At 40.8% G+C, this 20335-nt stretch overlaps 1 protein-coding gene across 1 annotated transcript in view; it reads right to left on the minus strand.

Annotated features, from left to right (window-relative positions):
• Positions 1–20335, minus strand: part of TMC1 (transmembrane channel like 1) — a 64263-nt gene that overhangs the window by 27513 nt on the left and 16415 nt on the right. The window contains exons 4-8 of the mRNA XM_024211034.2: positions 16018–16108; positions 14775–14856; positions 7182–7288; positions 5303–5401; positions 652–794 (exon numbers count right to left, since the gene is read on the minus strand). Coding sequence (XP_024066802.1) covers positions 652–794; positions 5303–5401; positions 7182–7288; positions 14775–14856; positions 16018–16108 — 522 coding nt within the window. The remainder of the gene's footprint in view (positions 1–651; positions 795–5302; positions 5402–7181; positions 7289–14774; positions 14857–16017; positions 16109–20335) is intronic.

Genomic DNA, 20335 nt, shown 5'->3' on the forward strand with positions numbered 1-20335 from the left:
GCTCTAAATATAATTTAATGGAGAAAGCACAACTGGAGACTACTTTGTCTGCCATAGGACACTAATCCTTTACCATGACCAATGGTATTAATTCTGCTACACCACTGTGTAAATCTGAACTAAACACTATAATCTTGCTGAGAATCATTTACTGCTCACTGTGACTTATACAGCTGATTTTTTTGTCAGGTGTTTTCCTCTTCTTCCTTTTTTTTTTTTTTTTTAATTTACTTCAGACCAGATATGATTAAAAGAGGAACAACTGAATGGCCCGGACGTTATCTGACGTTGTGCTAGATGCAGACTATTATAAAAGGAGGGGTTGCGAGCTTTGTTCCCTGAATTACACATTCATTTTACACCTTTAAGATGCAGAGGGAAAGTGTTATGTTATTTCAGTAAAGATTTTTTTTTCTCCACCTCTGCCGGACTGAGACACACTTTCTGGTACAAATAAATAAATACTGGCCTAAGAAATTATAAATGGCTTTAACATAGTCCAGCATTTCCTTGCAGCTTTGCCCCACCAGAGCTGCATCAATCCTGCTGTTAAAACTGCTACATTATCATTTCTGATAGTGCATCCTTTGTGAAGAGAATTGCATTTATTTTAATTCGTTCTTTACTTCCCTAAAGACAGAAGGAACTTACGTTCGGATGACAACCATGTAGCTATAGGCAATGGTCCCAACTCCCACAAGGAAATAGGAAAGAGGCATCCTGAACTTCAGCCATCCAATTGTTCTCTGGTTGTTGTAATAGCCATAAAAGAGCACAGAATACTGTGCAAGGCCCTGAAAAGTAAATGGCAGGTAACAGCTTAACTAGCCTGTTATATACATACATACACACACACACTAAACCTCATGAAACTTCACCAAAAGCAGAGAATACCAAAGAGACATTCATTTTTATGTCTTCATGACATCTCCAGACATCATTATGGTAAACCTGACAGCTGGGGCCTGACTATTCTGTGAGAATTCAGAACAGCCCTGTTTTGGAGCCTTTAAAAGAGGATCTGAAAAATATTTCATGTTGATTGTCAGGTCCATAACCTGTCAGGTACTTCATAGGTTGGACACTTCATCTACAACATAGCAGCTGAAAGCTTTTTCATCCAAGTGGTTTTTTTGGTTGGTTGTATGTGTGTGTTTTAACAGAAAGTGGCTTTTCAACAAACCAGAAAGTTTGGTTACTTATATTCCATGTTCTTAAAATTTCCCTCCAGTTCCAGTTTGGTATAAAAGTCTTCATTTCTGTCCTAAAGTACTGGGTAATGTTGCTGTGTGCTGGTTAACAGTTGATAAATTTCATTCAGCAGATGGTTGGGTTTCATTGGATACTGAAATGATTCTTGTATCTACAGTTTATAAAACAAATTATTAGGTTGGTATTGAAAAATTTGCATTTCTTTAAAACAAATCATATGAATGACGTTTCTATTGACTTGGATTGTTATTTTTTCAAAATAATTTAATAGGCAATTGCTGGAGTCTAAAGTAATCAAGATAGTTGGCTTAGCCTGGTCAAAGACCATTTTGGTTAGAGGAGAGGAGAGCAGTGTATTTAAACCCCTTTGATGAACAGCATAGCACATGCAGAGCAGCAGCAAAGCTCCAAATGGGCACAATTAACTCAAATCAAACAGTAGAGTTCAGCATGCCAAAGTGTAATTTATTGATATACTGTTGATGAATATGAGATGTGCTGATTGTGAGCTAACAGTGCTAATGCAGAGTGCTTTAGTCCTCCTAAATTAAAAGGTCCATTTACTTTCCTTTTGTTTAGCTGCTGGTATTTCTTAAAATTAATCCATTCATAGATTATAATGTCTATAGATTAACATCCTTCTGCTTTGTGTAATCACTAACTATGCATTTGATTTATTGGAGTTTTTTAAATGTCTGAAATGAGTCTCACACAGTCTTCAGAACCTCATTTGCAATTCTTGTGAAAGTGAAAATGAAATATTAATATATGGTAACTAAAGGTAATATTCACAGATTTCTTGGTTTGGTAATCGATGTATTGGTATCAGAACAGCTGTAGAGATGCAGGAGAGACAATATTAAGCATCTGATTCTAGGAGAAAGAGAATATTATTATTTATTTGTATAGCACCAAAAGTGAGCAGGTTTGTCTTTAGTTACTATACTTCTATTAAGAAATGGTGTAATTTCATGTAAGAATTTATACTGGGCTTGGATTGTCTAATCTGTAGTTGTACATACATTTCTGGATGTCTGTTTAGATCACACTAAATATTAAAATATCTTTAAAGTCACCATGCTCTGCTAAGTCAGTGTTGTCATAGGTGTTTTAAAGCCTTTAGATGAGCCCTGCACTGTGAGTAATTGAGGATGTTGTTTCCTGGGCTTTGCCTACTGTATTTAACTGTGAAGCTTGATATATTTTTAGCTGTGAAGTGGTAGCCATAAGTATAGGGTCTCCCTCTACACTCTTCCCACAGCCTAACACAAGCTAGATGAGCATATTCTCTTTAGTAGTATGCATGATTATAATGAGCCTTGCGATTTTGATTGCTTTGGAGTAGGGTATGAGCTGTAGATTATATAAATATAAAAAATTCAATTCAAGATTAAAATACAAAAGGCAACAGCAATTTAGCAATTTCTGCAGGATGAAAATAGCCACATTCTCAAGGATGATCAGGGCAGGCACAATTTTCCTCCTCATGTTTTGCTACACATTTTAGAGCCCTTTTTTATTATTTCTGAAAGAAATGTTATTGGGGAATTACTCCAGAATACAAAAAAAATGTTTGATTAAATATACACATTAGTTTATCATTTTATTTTGGACCTGAAAAATCATTTTTGCCTCTAAAATTGTCTCAGCTATATAGTCCCCATTCCCATCCTTGTCTGGATAAAGGTTTCATTGTCCCTTGCCAGATCCTGTTTCTTTCTCAGTTACTAGGAGCCTCTCCTCTCCTGCTGCCATCTCTTTTCTCTCAAGTCTTCTCTCTTTCACCTTCTCCATACAATTGTATAAACATCTCTCCCCTTCTTCTAGGATCAACTCTTCTTAAAAGGGCCTCCACGTTGCTAAAAGGCTCACTTTTCTCCTCCAAGGTCCCTCTCTGCTGCAGTACTTCCTCTCTTTTTAAATAGGCCTCACCACTTGACTTCATTGCTGTGTCTCCTGCTACTACCATTCAACCATTGTAGCTCCTGATCATCTAAATACAACGGAGTTCAACTCTGTTAATTACTGACATACATCAGTGATTGAAGAATGTTATTGAGTTGCTCCTTGTAATGGACCAGGAGCTCACCCAAAAAAGAACATTGACCTCCTTTCATGGATCTAAAGAGGGGCCATCACTTTGTGGCTAAAGGAAATCAGCTCATCTAGCCAGTTACCACTTTACATCAGGCAATGTGGAGAGAGGTAAATGTGTTACTTTGAACACTTTATTAAACTAAAATTTTAAAAATTCACTGGGTTTCAGTGAGTCAGCCTGGAAGTTTTGCATTAAAAGTCAGGAAGTCAGCATACAGATCAATGTATCCAGTCTGGTATTCTGTCTGAGAGTTTAAAAACCTGCTACCCTGCTGAAACTGTCCAAAGAAATAAACGAATGGGCCAGAGTTCATTCCAGGCCAGTGGTGTGTCCCATCAGGGTAATCTGATTGCGGGCCGCAAGACATTTTGCTGACATTGACCATCCACAGGCACGGCCCCCCACAGCTCCCATTGGCTGGGAATGGTGAACTGCGGCCACTGGGAGCAGTAGGGGGGCCGTGCCTGTGGACAGTCAATGTCAGCAAAATGTCTTGCTGCCCGCAATCTGATTACCCTTATGGGCTGCATGCAGCCGGCAGGCCGCAGGTTGCCCACCACTGTTCCAGGCACTGTGCCAGAGGTAAGGCCCCTAATAAAAAAATCCACCTGGGGTTGAAGTGGCACAAGCCTGGGGCCCTCTCTAGGCAGCCAGCACATGCTTGAAAGTGGGCAATGTTGATGGGAGAAATGGCCAAAGGCTGAGCTAATTCAGTGAACCCCTACCACAGCCTCTGTCTGCAGGGCTCCTAGGATACTCCAGAATTTACGTCTGCCTCCAGCTGGCAGAACTCCCTAGGGTGAGCAATGGAACACTGTCCACAGCCCTCATCACCCTTCCTGGCATCAGCAGTCCGAACCAAGGAGACTTTAACTCCTTCATCCTTTGAGTTATTTTTAACACTTCTCCTAGTTCTTATGAGTATGAAGAGAATGTCTGGCTGTAAATTGTTCAAAGAAACAGACTCCCAGTTTCACCTCCCACATCTACCTACCTTTGCTGAACTCCATAACTAGTGCTTAAAGTTAAGCATGTTCATAAAGATTTGAAGGATTGAGGCCTAAATGTTGAAGGGAGATTGTACAGAATCTTCAGGCAAAGTCACCCTTATCTGAATGCTGTTCCCATTAATCTGGAGAAAACCTATAACTGGATGATTCCACCTTTTTTATTTGTGCAAAATCCTTTACAATGACCTCTGCAGCTGCCTGAAAGACAACGCGGAGACTTTCATTGCCTTACAACCAAGGTACCGTTGTCTGGACTCATTGTAATATGGAATTTATCCTCAGTACAGTCATCTTAAATTTATTTCATGTTTACAAAAGTAATCACGCTATGGAGGCATGCCCTGTGTGAAAAGTGGTGAAAATATTGTTTCAATAAATAAAAGTATTGTACGGTATTTAGAAGTCTACCTTCAGACTTTCAGTTATGGAGGTTCATCTCTTAAGGATACGATGAGCTTCAAAGAAACAATAAGGGATTCAGCCATCCATCCCACTACAGCTAAAATATTTGCAAATTTAAAAACCAGAATTTTGCTTCTAGTCTATCTTTAAAAAAAGGCCTAAAGTACGAGGTTTTGTCTTACATGGAACTTACACAGCACCACCAATTTGAAATCTAAATGCATATAATCCCAGAGAGTCAAATTCATCCATAGTCCAACTCTACTGAAGCAAATGGAATTACACCAGAGACTAAATCAGTCTAGACTCTTATTCCCAAATTCCTCTCCTTTTTTATTCCTAAAGACACAGTAATGGACATGGAATTTTCATACGTTCTGTTTTTAGATCAAGAAAACATCTATACTCAGAATTAATGAAAAGGGGATTTGAATTGGTTTCTATCCATTTGAATGATCTCCTGACATATTTCATATTAAACTACTGAAATTGAACAGTGAAGCACTGAGCACTGAAATCAAAGCCTTTTAGAGCCCAAAGAGTCATGATAATATGCAGTATTGCAATAATGCACACTTACACTAAAATCCCACAAAGTTGCAAAATTCATAGCAGTTCTTTCTTCAGCTCTCGGGACAGTTTTTCTAGGTAACGTGCCATATGGTTTCCCCATCAGCACCTGTAGCCAAAATATGATGAATGTAGATAACAGCTCAAAACACAACACTAACAACCAAAAGTATAAAATGCAGGTGCGAACAACTGCACTGGAGATTTTGCCTTGTGTTCTCCTTAACTCCCTACTGATAGCAATCCACCTCTCCAAATCTTTTGCCTTCACGCCTTTTATTCGTGATTGACACTATTACTGAAGTATATTCCATTGCAATTTTTTATTAAATGGTAGTCTACTAAAAATCAGTGGAATGTTAAGCTGTATCTTTTATATTCAGCAGCAACAAAGGTTAAAAATATTCATCAGATAAGTGAGTTCTTTCAGTGATGCAAATTCATTTTTCTTGTGCTATTGATTTTGTTGCTTTTTTTAATAGAAAATATATCGGGTCATTACATGCATATAGTTTTCAGATGATGACAACCAGGATTCTGAAAGTATCTGAGCCTCTGGTGAGATGTTTGCACAACCATTGAAAGTACTAGGCCAGATTCTAGTCTCACTTGAGTCTTGATATTGTTCCACTGCAGTCAATGGCAGTTTTTCTCTTGACTTCAATGGGAGCAGAACCAGGCTCTTAAGGTGGTATAAATCCAAAGTAACTCAATTGGCTTCAATTACTCTACTCTAATGAAAGCAGAATTTGGCCCATCCATTAGAAAGTTTTTTGGGAAATGTCATATCCTAAATAAATCTTGTGGGCTTGAGGTTATCTGCTGCACTCACTTACATGTACACACTGGAAGTAAGTGTAATCAAGAGGATATTCTCTATAGCAGAAATTTAGGGGCCAGCCCAAGACCTATGAACCACTTAAATTCCATTTAAGTCCTATTTTGAGCCCTGTTTAAGTCTTATACTCATCCTTTGCATGGGATAATTTCAATTTGAGTTGAATTCCACCTTATGGATGAGATTCTGTGCTACATGTCTAAGGATATGTCTATACTTCGAGCTGGAGGTATAATTTCCACTTGAGGAGACGTACCCCAGGCTAGTTCTAAGCAAGCTAGCACTCTACAAATGGAGTCTTGCCACGGCAGCGTGAGCAGAGGGAGAGGCTAGCTGCCCTGAGTACAATCCCATTCAAGATGCTAGGTACATATGTGGAGGGGCTAGCTGTGCCTGCCCTTTGTGCTGTTGTGGCTACACCTTATATTTAGCTCTTGATCACAGCTGGCATGGGGTATATCTCCTCAAGCTGGAAATAATAGCTCCAGCTCAAAGTATAGACATACTATTAGAGGTGCAGCACAGAACTCACAGTCCAGGAGATGGGGGCTAAGGTAGCTTTAAACCACCTTGTGCTCCCCACCCCCCTCCACTGCCAGTCCTGGGTTGCTCCAGGTATAGAGTGGAGATGCCCCTGATGTAATTTAGACAGACTTCATGGACTGCCCTAAGAGTCACAGCACTTCTTGGAATATCCCCAGCACTGCAGGATGCAGCCCTGCCTCCCACACTTGTCTCACGCTCAGCCCTGCTCTGGCATGCCCTCCCCCATGCCAGGGGGTGTTAAGTTCTTGGGAGGCAGCCTTATAGCTGTCTTCTGCAATGCCTGTGCCAGGAATGCTTCCCTGGGCAGAACCAGGGTGTTTAGATCTGTTTTACACCACTCTGTCTCTTTTCATGGCTTAAAGGAGCTGGAGCATTGGTAGGGATCTTGCCCTAAGTGTTCTAGTAACAAAGGTAAAAATTTTAAGCACCATTTCTCAGTGACATTTTCTTCCCCTATAGAAATAAGAAATGCAATTTAAAAAAATCCCAAATCATGCATTCTCACCTCAGGCACCATTACAAGGCCAAATGTCAATCCGAAGAGAATCATATTTATTCCATACATCCAGCGCAAGAATATGAAATAAGAAGCTACTGAAGAGCCAAAATGACCTATGAAAACATTTGCAGTGACAAAAAGACAGATCAGTCGATATTCTTGTCTTCTTACTTTGAGACAAGATTACTTGAACATTTTCAAGCATGCTTAAAATACAAAAAATCAGATTTTTCTTTATTCTATATTAATACCTATAATTTTATCATTTTAGTAATTTTTCAAGATTGCAGACTAGCATTCACTTCCTTGAAATGATTTAAAAAACAGAAGCCAAGACACCATTTACCAAAGATTATACATTTATATTGAAGGAATATAAATAACATGACACCAACACAATGGAATAGAACCTCAGGATGATCTCCTAAGGCCAGATGTTCAAACGTATTTGGTTGCCTAAGGATGCAGATAGGTGCCTAGTGGGATTTTCAAAAGTGACTAAACAGATGAGGCACCTAACTCCACTTGAAATCAGCAAAATACCTTTTAAATCCTGGTCTCTAGAGCTTATCGGTGCCTTTCTACATGTGCTTTGTTTCTGGCCTACTAGCCAGGGAGAAAGCAAAGTGTTGCTGGAAAGACAACTTCCTAAATTTAAAAAAATACACGCACACTATTCTACAGCAGTGGTCCAAAACACTAGAATTTACAATGGTGATACTACGATTGCTGTTATTGTATAGAATACAGTGGTATTTTTATACTAAATCGCTAACAGACTGGTGTCTGTCACAACACCAGATGCAGAATACCTTGAGAACCAGGAGTATACAGATACTCAATACAAAAGATTCTTCACAACAGGCTCATTAGTCTATGCATCACCAATGTAAAAATTTTAGCAATGACAGCAAGAGATGGTTTAAGATTCAGGTTTAGGGAAACAAGTATATACTGTGTGAAAGATTATTATTGTATGTAAATGGGAAAGATTTAGGTAGGAAAGAAGAGGGGAGGTTGCTTGATCAGGGGGACAGAGTATTTAATTGAGAGCTATGAGCTGTTCAGTTCTGCCACTGACCAGCTGTGTGACTTTGAGCAAGTCAGTTCATTTCTTTTGCCTCTCTTTCCCCTCCCACACTTTGTCTGCCTTGTCCATTTTGACTGTAAGCATTTTGGGGCAAGAATTGTCTCTCTCTGTGTTTGCACTATGCCTCGCACAATTGGGCCTTGATTTCGGTTGAGGTCTCTAGGTACTACTACTATATTAATAATAATAAAATAATAGCAGTTTAGGTCCTGATTCCGCAATACTTATGTGAAGAAACCTTCCACTGAAATCAAGAATCAAACGCTTTATGATTAAATGAAGATTTTTATCCCTACATGGCTCTGGAGGTGTAGCTGCTGTAACCGAAAACATTGGTCACATGACCTTTTTATTTACTGCTAAAGTGGCTCCTGTTGGTTTGGGACATGTGAGCATGTATTGTGCCTGATGATTTCATAAACTGTTTTGTTACTATTTTCTCTGGTAATGGCGCTCTTGGTGCTATATCAGTTAAGATTAGCCTTGTACCCCAGTTAATTCTAACATTTATTGACCTGTAGTTATTCATTAAAGCTGTCACTAGCTGGGACTGAATTAGGGAGGGGAGAATCATCCCAGGCCCTTGTTGCAGAAGAACTGAAATACCTAGTCCTGTTTATGTAGACTTTGAGCTTTTACGTTAATATTTCCAATTGGCACTGCTTGTCCAGCACATTGAACTTTTCAGCTCCTATGAGAGGAAGCCTTTATACCTTCTAATGTTAGTTTCCCATACACTTCCACTAGTTGCTCCATTTAAGTAGAAAATTATAACAAGACAAAGGGACAGGTTTTGCCTCTGACCTGATCTTGACCTTTTGTGCCACAAAACAGCCAGAAAGCTACCTTAACTGGTCCCGCTCAATATAGGAGAATCCTCAGCTCCTATGCCATCCTGTCCTATACTCCAGCACACCGGAGCATTGCTAGAGCAAGTGTGAAAAATCAGGATGGGGTCGGGGGTAATAAGCATCTATAAAAGCCAAAGACCCAAATATTGGGACTGTCTCCATAAAATCAGGACATCTGGTCACCCTATGCATAGCTGCAGAAAAGAGAATCAGCGCTAAGAGCCACTAGGTGTGGTTGATTCCTGGCCGATATAAAGGACCTTAAGTTGCACATCATCTGATTCCCAGATGTTGAAATGGACCTAAATGCACATTGGGACTGGACAAGCTCCCAGTGGCCCCAGGATGGGTAGACGGACATAAAGGTGTCTTAAAAGTAACTTCATGTCTACCCGTCCCCTGAGCTGTGCTAGATGGGGGACAGCAAGTTCTGAAGTTCTGATTCAGTCATTTCACCATTGCATTATATGGTTTGTTTTGCTGATTTTCTAGGTTTAAAATTTAGACGTACAATAAAAACACATTAATTTGCAGTATAGTGAATGTTGCAAAATAGTTTTCTTTTTGGTCTCTGTCCAAACTTGATTTTTTTTTTTTTACAAAGATAAAGTTCACAATCCTATTTCTTGAAGGTCATTATAAAGGTAACATTTATACTGTGATATTCTGAGTGTCCAGGCATCTTTAAGCTAAGGAAAAGAAAAAGGAGCTTATTTCATTACAGGAGAGAAAAAAACTGTACATAGACACAGTATCAGTTAATTATCCTGGTCTATTTTTACATACTTGTCCTACTAATGTAACTTGAAACAGCTGTGGGTTTTAATGGCAAAACAACTCAGTCCAGGCCCATTTATTTACCAACTATAACTGAAGGATCACTCACACGGGTTCTCAGAATGAATTCTATTCTGTTACTAGCCTACCAAAAGAACCACCTGTCTCCTGCTGCTCAATTTGATTTAACTACATTTATTCAACAGCTTCTTCTGCGGGCTAAATTAAACCCCAGTGATTGCATAGCCTGCTTTGTTCTCTGCTGATCATGATGCTGTGTGTTTCAAGTTATTATGTGGTGAATTACCCTTTCTTTTTGGCCTAGTGCCGCCTTGTCTAGGATTGCTTTGCAACACAAAGTACAAATCAGCTAAAACTCACAGTTGACCATTTTCCTGGTCATGGCCACCTTGACACTGTCTATTGCATGCTCCAAAGCTACCTTCAGTAAAGCTATCTTGCACTATAATTAGGGCTGATCAGTGGCTAGGCTCCCACTCAAGACCTTGTGATGTTAAGCCAAGTTTGCTTCAGAGGGGATTTGTTGGTAACTTTGCTCATTACTGGAAGGCCTTTCTCCCTATGAAATATAAAGCTTACTTTATGATGAGACCGTTCTCAAATTTTGCCACAACTCTCATCACAAGTACTTTGCACTTTTATATATGCACAGTGAAATTCATGATCATATTCTCTTTTTCATCTTTATTTTGTGATTTGAGAACACTTAAATAGCATATTATAGGCAAACAACAAAGCCAGCCTATAAGCTCTATCCCAAGAGCACTTTTCAAGAATTAATTTCAATACTGGGTAATGAAAAAGGTTTAAACTTATCAGTGGCATCTATATTGGGCATTATTATCTGTAAGGTAACTAAGACTTTAAAGGATATTTCTGATGAATAGCTATTAATGCCTTATCAAGCTAAATAAATTTCCACAAAAGAAGACTGTATACAATATAGACATTTTACAATGATTTTTTTAAAGTGTTTTAGTTGTACCTGTCTGTGTTTCAGAATCTCTATTTAGTGAATGGGGCTAGTGACCCAGCACATAGTTCCCAGAAAGAACCCCATGCCCGGAGTAGGTCACAATGAATAAAAATGCAACTCCCATTTGAAAGTAATGGACATTTCACAGTTGATGTAAAACTAAAGTACAAATAAAACTGTAAAATAATTTTAGTATTATCTTTGAAAAGTCATGGAAGATGGGTGAGATTCCAGAGGACTGGAAAAGGGCAAATACAGTGCCAGTCAATAAAAAGGGGAATAAGGACAACCTGGAGAAGACAGACCAGTCAGCTTAACTTCTGTACCAGGAAAGATAATGGAGCAAATAATCAAGCAATTAACTTGCAAACACCTAGGAGATAATAAGGTGATAAGTAACAGTCAGCATGGATTTGTCAAGAACAAATCATGTCAAACCAACCTAATAGCTTTCCTTGACAGGGTAAACAAGCCTTGTGGGTAGGGGGAGAAGGTATATCTTGACTTTAGTAAGGCTTTTGATACTGTCTCGCATGACCTTCTCATAAGCAAACTAGGGAAATACAACCTAGATGGAGCTTATATCAGGTGGGTGCATAACTGGTTGGAAAACCATTCCAGAGAGTAGTTATCAGTGGTTCACAGTCAAGCTGTAAGTGCGGTCCCACAGGGATCAGTTCTGTGTCCGATTCTGTTCAATATTTTCATCAATGATTTAGATAATGACAGAGAGAGAACACTTATAAAGTTTGAGGATGATACCAAGCTGGGAGGAGTTGCAAATGCTTTGCGGGATAGGATTAAAATTCAAAATGATCTGGACAAACTGAAGAAATGGTCTGAAGTAAACAGGATGAAATTCAATAAGGATAAATGCAAAGTACTCCACTTAGGAAGGAACAGTCAGTTGCACACAAGCTAAATATGAGTCAACAGTCTAACACTTTTACCAAAAAAAAGACAAACATCATTCTGGGATGTATTAGCAGGAATAGAGTAAGCAAGACACAAGAAGTAATTCTTCCACTCTACTCCATAATGATTGAGCCTCAACTGGAGTATTGTGTCCAGTTCTGGGTGCCACATTTCAGGAAAGATATGGACAAATTGGAGAAAGTCCAGAGAAGAGCAACAAAAAGTATTAAATGTCTAGAAAGCATTACCAGTTGGGATTACCAGTTTAGGCTGGAGAAGAGAAGACTGAGAGGGGACATAACAGTTTTCAAGTACATAAAAAATTGTCACAAGGAGGACAGAGAAAATTGTTTTCATTAACCTCTGAGTATTGGACAAGAAACAATGGACTTAAATTGCAGCAAGGACAGTTTAGGTTGGACATCAGGAAAAACTTCCTAACTCTCAGATTGGTTAAGCACTGGAATAAATTGCCTAGGGAGGTTGTAGAGTCTCCATCATGGGAGATTGTTAAGAGCAGGTTAGATAAACACCTGTCAGGGATGGTCTAAATAATACTTAGTCCTGCCTTGATTGTGGGGTGACCAGGTGTCCGGTTTTTGACCAGAACACCCGATCGAAAAGGGATCCTGGTGGCTCTAGTCAGCACCGCTGACTGGGCCGTTGACTGTCCGGTTGGCGGCGCTGCGCAGTGGGGCTGGCAGGCTCCCTGCTAGCCTCCGTACATGCTGGCTTCCGGGAAGCAGCCGGCATGTCCTGCCTCCGGCTCCTATATGTACTGGCAGCCAAGGGGCTCCACATGCTGCCCCCGCCCCAAGCACCGCCCCCGCAGCTCCCATTAGCCGGGAAGCACAGCCAATGAGAGCTGCGGGGGTGGCGCCTGTGGATGGGGCAGTGCGCCAAGTGTGCAGTGGAGCCTGGCTGCGCCTCCGCGAAGGAGCCGGAAGGGGGACATGCGACTGCTTCCAGGAACTGCTTCATGTAAGCGCCGCCCAGAGCCTGCACCCCTGACCCCCTCCTAGGCCCCAACCCCCTGCCTCTGTCCCAGCCCTGATCCCCCCCGCCACCCTCCAAACCTCTCATCCCCAGCCCCACCCCAGAGTCTGCACACTCAGCCAGAGCCCTTACACACACACACCTCGCACCCCAACCCTCTGCCCCATCCCAGATCCCTCCCACACTCCAAACCCCTCAGCCCCAGCCCAGAGCCCTCTCCCGTACCCTGAACTCCTCATTTCTGGCCCCATCCCAGAACCTGCACCCCAGAGCCCATACCTCCTCTGACACCCAATCCCCTGCCTCAGCCAGGAGCCCCCTCCCATATTCTGAACCCCTCAGCTCCACCCCCCAGCCCGGAGCCCCCTCCTGCACCCCAAACCCCTCATCCCTGGCCCCACCCCAGAGCCCACACCTCCAGCCGGAGCCCTCACCTCCTCCCACATCCCAACCCACTGCCTCAGCCTGGAGCCCCCTCCTGCACTCTGAACTTCTCATTTCTGGCCCCACCCCGGAGCCCGCCCCCTCAGCCAGTGTCTTCACCCCCTCCTGTACCCCAGCCCTCTGAGCCAGCCCGGTCAAAATAAGTGAGTGAATGAGGGTGGGGAGAGCGAGCGACAGAGGGAGGGGAGATGGAGTGAATGGGGGCAAAGCCTCAGAGAAGGGGCAGGGGTGGGGCAAGAGTGTTTGGTTTTGTGCGAGTAGAAAGCTGTCAACCTTGCTTGAGTGCAGGGGACTAGACTAGAAGGTCCCTTCCAGGCCTATGATTCTATGATTCTCTTGGTTAGATAAAAGCAACAAAGGGTCCTGTGGCACCTTTAAGACTAACAGAAGTATTGGGAGCATAAGCTTTCGTGGGTAAGAACCTCACTTCTTCAGATGCATCTTACCCACGAAAGCTTATGCTCCCAATACTTCTGTTAGTCTTAAAGGTGCCACAGGACCCTCTGTTGCTTTTTACAGATTCAGACTAACACGGCTACCCCTCTGATACTTGGTTAGATAAGCAGCTCTTTCTCTTACTATATTGAAAGAACTTCTCAACAAATTTGAAACCTTCTGTTTTCCAGTTCTTTCAAGTAGGATTTGAATTCTCTATCTGATTCTGCACTACCAAATCATCAACATGACAATTTTATGTATGATCTCTGCAATTGGATGTAGTGGTGATAATACTGTTTATGGTACCCTGGAGTTGTCCTTGAAAATAAAGGAAGTGCTCTGCAGTCAAAATGACGGAAGTCATGGTTTGGGTATAGGCTATCTGAAAAATAACCTGTTTCCACATACTTCAGCACAGCCGTTTAGATCAACTGATGTTCTTGAGGGAACAAGTTGTGTTAATTTAGTGATACTAAAAAATGCCAGATTGAGAGCCATAAACACAGAACTCTAATTTTTTTCCCCACACAACAGGTGGAACAAACATACCAAAGGACCTTACCCCTGATTGGAGAGACCTTTTTTAAGGGTCAGAGGAGTGTTTAGTCTTCAGGCCCAATCAGTACATTGCCTTTTGACTTCCTCGGTGTGCTTCTTTGTCCCATTTCAAAGAGGACTAGATCAAAGCATGTTAACAAACTGTTAATACACATCAGCAGGGTCCATGTGGATGTTAGTCTGGGGCAGGCTAGTGTGAGATAGATTCACGCTCCAGCTTGCTGCAAGCTACATGTTTGTGTAGACAAGCTTTGACTGTGAAGATTGTTTCATGAAACATAATCTCTTGTTCAGAATGTGGCTGTGTCCTCTGCCAGGACAGCTAGGAGGGGTACCAGTGCTCTAGAATAATGATGAAGAGATCATTTTGGGTTCATTGATAATTAAGAAGGCGGGTCCATCTTCTCTTTTGAGGAATAAAACATCTGGAAAGCTATTTTTAAAAGCAGTAAGAATATTCTTGGAATCAGGGGGGCCTCTGGGAGTACACCTGCTACTAAGTGCTAATTTTATTGTTTTCCACAACTACTTACTTTCAATCTCTTTGATTTTCATTTCCCATGGTATGCAGGCTGTTTTAAAATTCTCAAAATCTCGTTGAAATTTCATCCATTTCTGTAAAGGATCACAAAGAAAAAGAGGCCGCATTCTCAGTGTTCTCATATACATTCTCAGTTACTACTCTGAGATCCAGCATAGAACTGAGTGAATTTGTATCAAATACTTAATTTGCTGTATTTTGTCTTTTTTTTTTCTCTCTGTTTGTGGAATGTCTGAACAGATTGTGATTTTTTTCTTTAGTATTATTTGACTTGAGAACTGTTTCTGATCATTTAACGTATTTTATTCCAAATCTGAAATTCAAACTATATTGCTTAGTTGTGGTTAGTCTAAATGGTGGTGGTGTCTCTGTCCCACAATTGGATAAGAGCAACTATTATAATCAGCAAAAACAACGAGGAGTTCTTGTGGCACCGTAGAGACTAACAAATTTATTTGGGCGTAAGCTTTCGTGGGCTAGAACCCACTTCATCAGATGCATGGAGTGAAAAATACAGGAGCAGGTATAAATACATGAAAGGATGGGGGTGCTTTAACAAGTGTGAGGTCAGTCTAATGAGATAAATCAATTAACAGCAGGATACCAAGGGAGGAAAAATATAATCAGGCTTTCCAGGCATATTTCAGAATGTGAAAGTTGAAAATTTGTTGAACATTAATGCTAGTAAAATGTGGTTCCACAAATGTCTATAAAAAATGAAGCCAAATTAGTACTGAACATGATTGAAGCAAAACTTGTTTTAAAATTTGAATAAATATTTGCAGAGATTTTTTGCAGTATTCTCTCAGCTCTGAGGCAAAGGGACAATCTGTCCAAGCACTGTATAAGGGAGAAGGGAACCAATCTAATATGTAAAGTGCATGTTTGCCATATGCCATGAGTTTTTCTGCTACAATGAGGAGACTGGAACATTCTGAATCTTCTCAAGGAGCATGATCTTCTTTGGCTTTCTTTATTCTGGGCCTAACCCCAAACCCAATTTTAATCCCCAGAGGATGGAACTCTTGGTGGAACAGATTGGAAGGCTCTTGAAGATAGAGCCCAATCAGTAGGTATGGGTTTGGTTAATGACCTCTGCTTTGGGATAATTTGGGGCAAAGAGGGTTAAAAATGCACGTAAAGAATGGGATGGTATTTATGAGGATGTGGTGAATGATAATCTACAACACTGCATTGCTTTGCATTGTATGAAATTGATGAAATAAAATCCTTACCTTTGTCATCATCACTTTGTATGCATAAAACTTTTTCCCTTTTCCTTTTCCAAGTGCACCTTCAAATTTTTCTACAAAAAGCTGGGCTTCCCTGAGAAATAAGAACAAAAAGACATGCATGTGATGATATGGTAAAACTGGAATTCCTGCCACTTCAGGCTTGAAAAACATGTCCGATTACTCCACGTTGGATGTTCATATATCCCTGTTCTCTTAGTGACTCTCTTATAGTTTATATTTCCCAGAAATTTTATCATAGTTAGTGCAACCAGAAGAAAACAACTTGTCATTTTGTCTGAGCCATCTGCATTTTCCAGAAGTGATCTCTACTTAATTCCTGCTAATGTTATCTAGCCTGTTCTTTGAATACCTGAAGTCATGATGTCTTGTTTTGTAATCTAGCCTATTCTCCAGTAGTACTTCCTCTTAAGAATTATTTCCTTTTGTTCAAGCCATTGGTCCTAATCCATTCATCCACTGGAACTATATGAATTATTCTTCTTCATTTTAATTGTTACTTTGAAGATATTTATAGACTGTAATCATGGTTCCCTTGTGTCTGCTCTCTTCTAGGCTACATATATTTTCACTCCTCTCAGTGCCTCCACATATGTCTTGTCCATTGTACAATCTATGAATCATTTTCTCATAACTGTGGCTTCAATTGGCTCCAGAAGATTAGAGTTTTGATTGACAATATTATTAAAGTATTCCCTAGTGAGACACATAGGACATAAGGGTGAAAAGAAAAAAAAGAGTGAAAGTTCCTTTAAAATGTTTTTAAGATTTTGTGTAACATCAGCACTTTTAAATGATGATCAGATGTGACCAGGCATTTACTAGAGTCTTCTCCACCCCCATTTTATTCTCCTTTGTGAGCACAAACTTTAAGACACCAGTGTATGTACTTTTATTGAGGAGAGGTGGCTGCTTTAACTGCTGAATGACCATGTCTAAAGTACTATATAAAAGAAACAAGACTTCTTGAAATCCAATGTTTGCACAGTGGTATCAAAAACATTATATTTGTGGTAATCACCAGATGGCACTAATACAGAGCACCTGCCACATTTTGATTAATTGCCTGTATAGGCATTTGGAGACTGGTGGGCAGTTGGAGAAATGCTAGCTATTAGTTGTGGTGCAGTTCTTTTCTGGAAGCTGTGCAAATAGATTAATTGCCTGAGTCCCTCTCACTGGAGTTATTTCTTATGCATAGATCTGTTGCCCACAGCTTATATCCACACAAGCAAACAAAAACATTACAACGTGCCAAAACATTACAAAAACTGCAGGTGATGCTTATGTAAGAAGAATACTAATAACCAGCTCAGAATTTCCATGTGAATCAAAGCTAATCTCTCTTATTCTTATGAAAAATATTGTGGGAATTTAATGACTGCAGTTTCAGAAGTAGCTCTGATCCTTCTAATACCATTTGTTCAATTCAGAAGGAAGAGTGTCACCTAGTTAATCAACACCATTTACTGTGGCACTAGTTGATTTGTGGAGACTTTACGTCCAAGTACAGGGCCTAGATTGTGAAAGGGCTGAAGAAATCACAACGTGCAGTGGCATGGCTAAAATCTATGCTTTCAGCCGTTCATCCACTTTATTTTACTGTTCCAGTCTTCAAAATTAAAAAATACACTTCTCAAAGTGAAACGAGGAGATTAGAAAGTCAGAAGGATAATATTCAAACAAAAGCCTGACACAATGTCACTAACGTGAAAAAATTTCCTCCCTAGTATACACATCATACATCCATAGCTGGGCACAGAAATTCTCCAGAAACTTCTCTTTTCTGTTATAAAATGATCATGAGTTTGGCTAAGCCAAAACAAATAAATTATTTTCCACAGGCAAAGTTTATAAAAACATGTCTTTTAGATCATGAATTCAACCCCTCAATTAAATCCAAGGATTCAAACTAGGCATGCTTGTTTGCAATGCAATGAATGTCACATCAAATTCCTTTTAGGTGTTTTCCTCTGCATTAGAATATAGTTTTTTATTCCTCTCTGGGTCCTGAATTCTCTGGCAAGGATGGGTTTTCTGTTTCTATCTGCAAGCTGGTTGCAGATTTCTAGTGCAAACTGAATTCTTGCCCTTTGGATGTAGTGATCCAGGTTTCCTGGACTACTGCTGTATTTTCCCATGACTTCCCTCAGTGAAGTTCCCCTTCCCCTCCCTCTTTCATTTGTTCCCCTCCCCCCATTCTTATTGACTGTTAGGCTTTTCTTCCTCTCCATATCTTTGCAGGTGTTTGGCTAGGTCCCTGGTGGTTCTTCGTGTATGTTACAAAAATCCCTTATCTGCATGACAGTATTTAATCTGTCTATATTTTTTAAGAGCTTTAACTTTACTAATCACATTGGGCCAAATTAATCATCTAGTCTAGTTACTATCCACTTATGCAGATGTTATGTTTTAAATAGAAAGGGACCCTTCACTTTAACAGGGATCAACTGTATATTTAATACTGAACTATCTGCCTTTCGTAATTTAAGTACCTTTGCACAGTATGAGGCACTTGAATACAGTACTGATAGCACTCACCATTCCTGTTAAAGAACCACTCAAAAGCCTCTCACACATTCCACAGCAAATGAAAGGAAATACTACCCCATGTTATTATTGGGTAGATGGAAGAATCTTGCCACTATTCAGCATCTTTTGTCAGAATGAAAGCACTTTGTGTCAAAGTTACACTTGATGTTCTACATATGTGCTTTCTCCTTGAGTGGGCAGTACAGGTTTGGTTGTAGCTGACTTTTAACGAGCTTTTTTGTACACTCATTACAGCTTTAGGAAGACCCAGTGAATAACATCATCATGGGGGGGACCCTGCCACATCAAAACCTATAGTCAAGCCATTCTGTGCTCTGCAGCAGCCCAGCTGCATCCAGGAATAGGAATACTTGCATGACTAATTTCAAGTCCCTATTTAATTGGTAGTTGAGTGCAAGTCTCAATAACAATTTAATTCCATGAAAAATTCCCACTGCAGTATTTAACAAAAGATATGACAAGCACATCTAGTGGTGGAGCAGAGCTTGAAAGAGGACCTGTGGGTGATGAGGCAGAGAATATGTGTGCAGTTGCATTCAAGGAAACTAATAAGGAAAGCATAAGCCCCATGTGATGCTGCAGCTATCAAACAGCTACTGCAAAGTGCTTTTTTCCTTGCTCCTGCTCATCCCTCCTCCAGCAGAGACTCTCAGTGGATTTTTACTGGGATACACCCTTGAATTAAAATGAGTTACTTCTGATTTACTTGCTGTGAGATCAAAGTCAGGACCTCGGTGATTTGTAGGTCAGAAACTAAGGAAATTTCCCCCACTCCCTCCTAAACTTCCTGTGTCCTGGCTGGCTCTAAATATAGAATCATAGGACTGGAAGGGACTTCGAGAGGTCATCTAGTCCATTCTCCTGCACTCATGGCTGGACTAAGTATTATCTAGACCATTCCTGACAGGTGTTTGTCTAACCCAGTGCTTCTCAAAGTCGGGCCACCGCTTGTTCAGGGAAAGCCCCTGGTGGTCCGGGCCGGTTTGTTTACCTGCCGCGTCCACAGGTTCGGCCGATCGCGGCTCCCACTGGCCGCAGTTCGCCACTCCAGACCAATGGGGGCTGCGGGAAGCGATGTGAGCTGAGGGATGTGCTGGCTGCCCTTCCCGCAGCCCCCATTGGCCTGGAGCGGCGAACTGCAGCCAGTGGGAGCCGGTATCGGCCGAACCTGCAGACGCAGCAGGTAAACAAACCAGACCGGACCGCCAGGGGCTTTCCCTGAACCAGCAGCGGACCGGCTTTGAGAAGCACTGGTCTAACCTGCTCTTAAAAATTTCCAATGATGGAGATTCCACAACCTCCATAGGCAATTTATTCCAGTGCTTAACCACCTTGACAGGAAGTTTTTCCTGATGTCCAACCTAAACCTCCCTTGCTGCAATTTAAGCCCATTGCTTATTGACCTATTCTCAGAGGTTAAGAACAATTTTTCTCCCTCCTCCTTGTGACAACCTTTTATATACTTTGAGAGGGGACATGATAACCATTTTTGTATTCTCTTTTCCAGACTAAACAAACCCAATTTTTTCAATCTTCCCTCATAGGTCATGTTGTCTACACCTTTAATCATTTTTGTTGCTCTTCTCGGGACTTTCTCCAATTTGTCCACATCTTTCCTGAAATGTGGCGCCCAGAACTGGACACAATACTCCAGTTGAGACCTAATCAGCATGGAGTAGACCGGAAAAATTACTTCTTGTGTCTTCTTACAACACTCCTGCTAATACATCCCAGAATGATGTTTGCT

The sequence above is a fragment of the Terrapene carolina genome, unplaced genomic scaffold, assembly GCF_002925995.2.
Source record: "Terrapene carolina triunguis isolate 2854851 unplaced genomic scaffold, T_m_triunguis-2.0 Scaffold113, whole genome shotgun sequence".
Classification (NCBI taxonomy): Eukaryota; Metazoa; Chordata; order Testudines; family Emydidae; genus Terrapene; species Terrapene triunguis.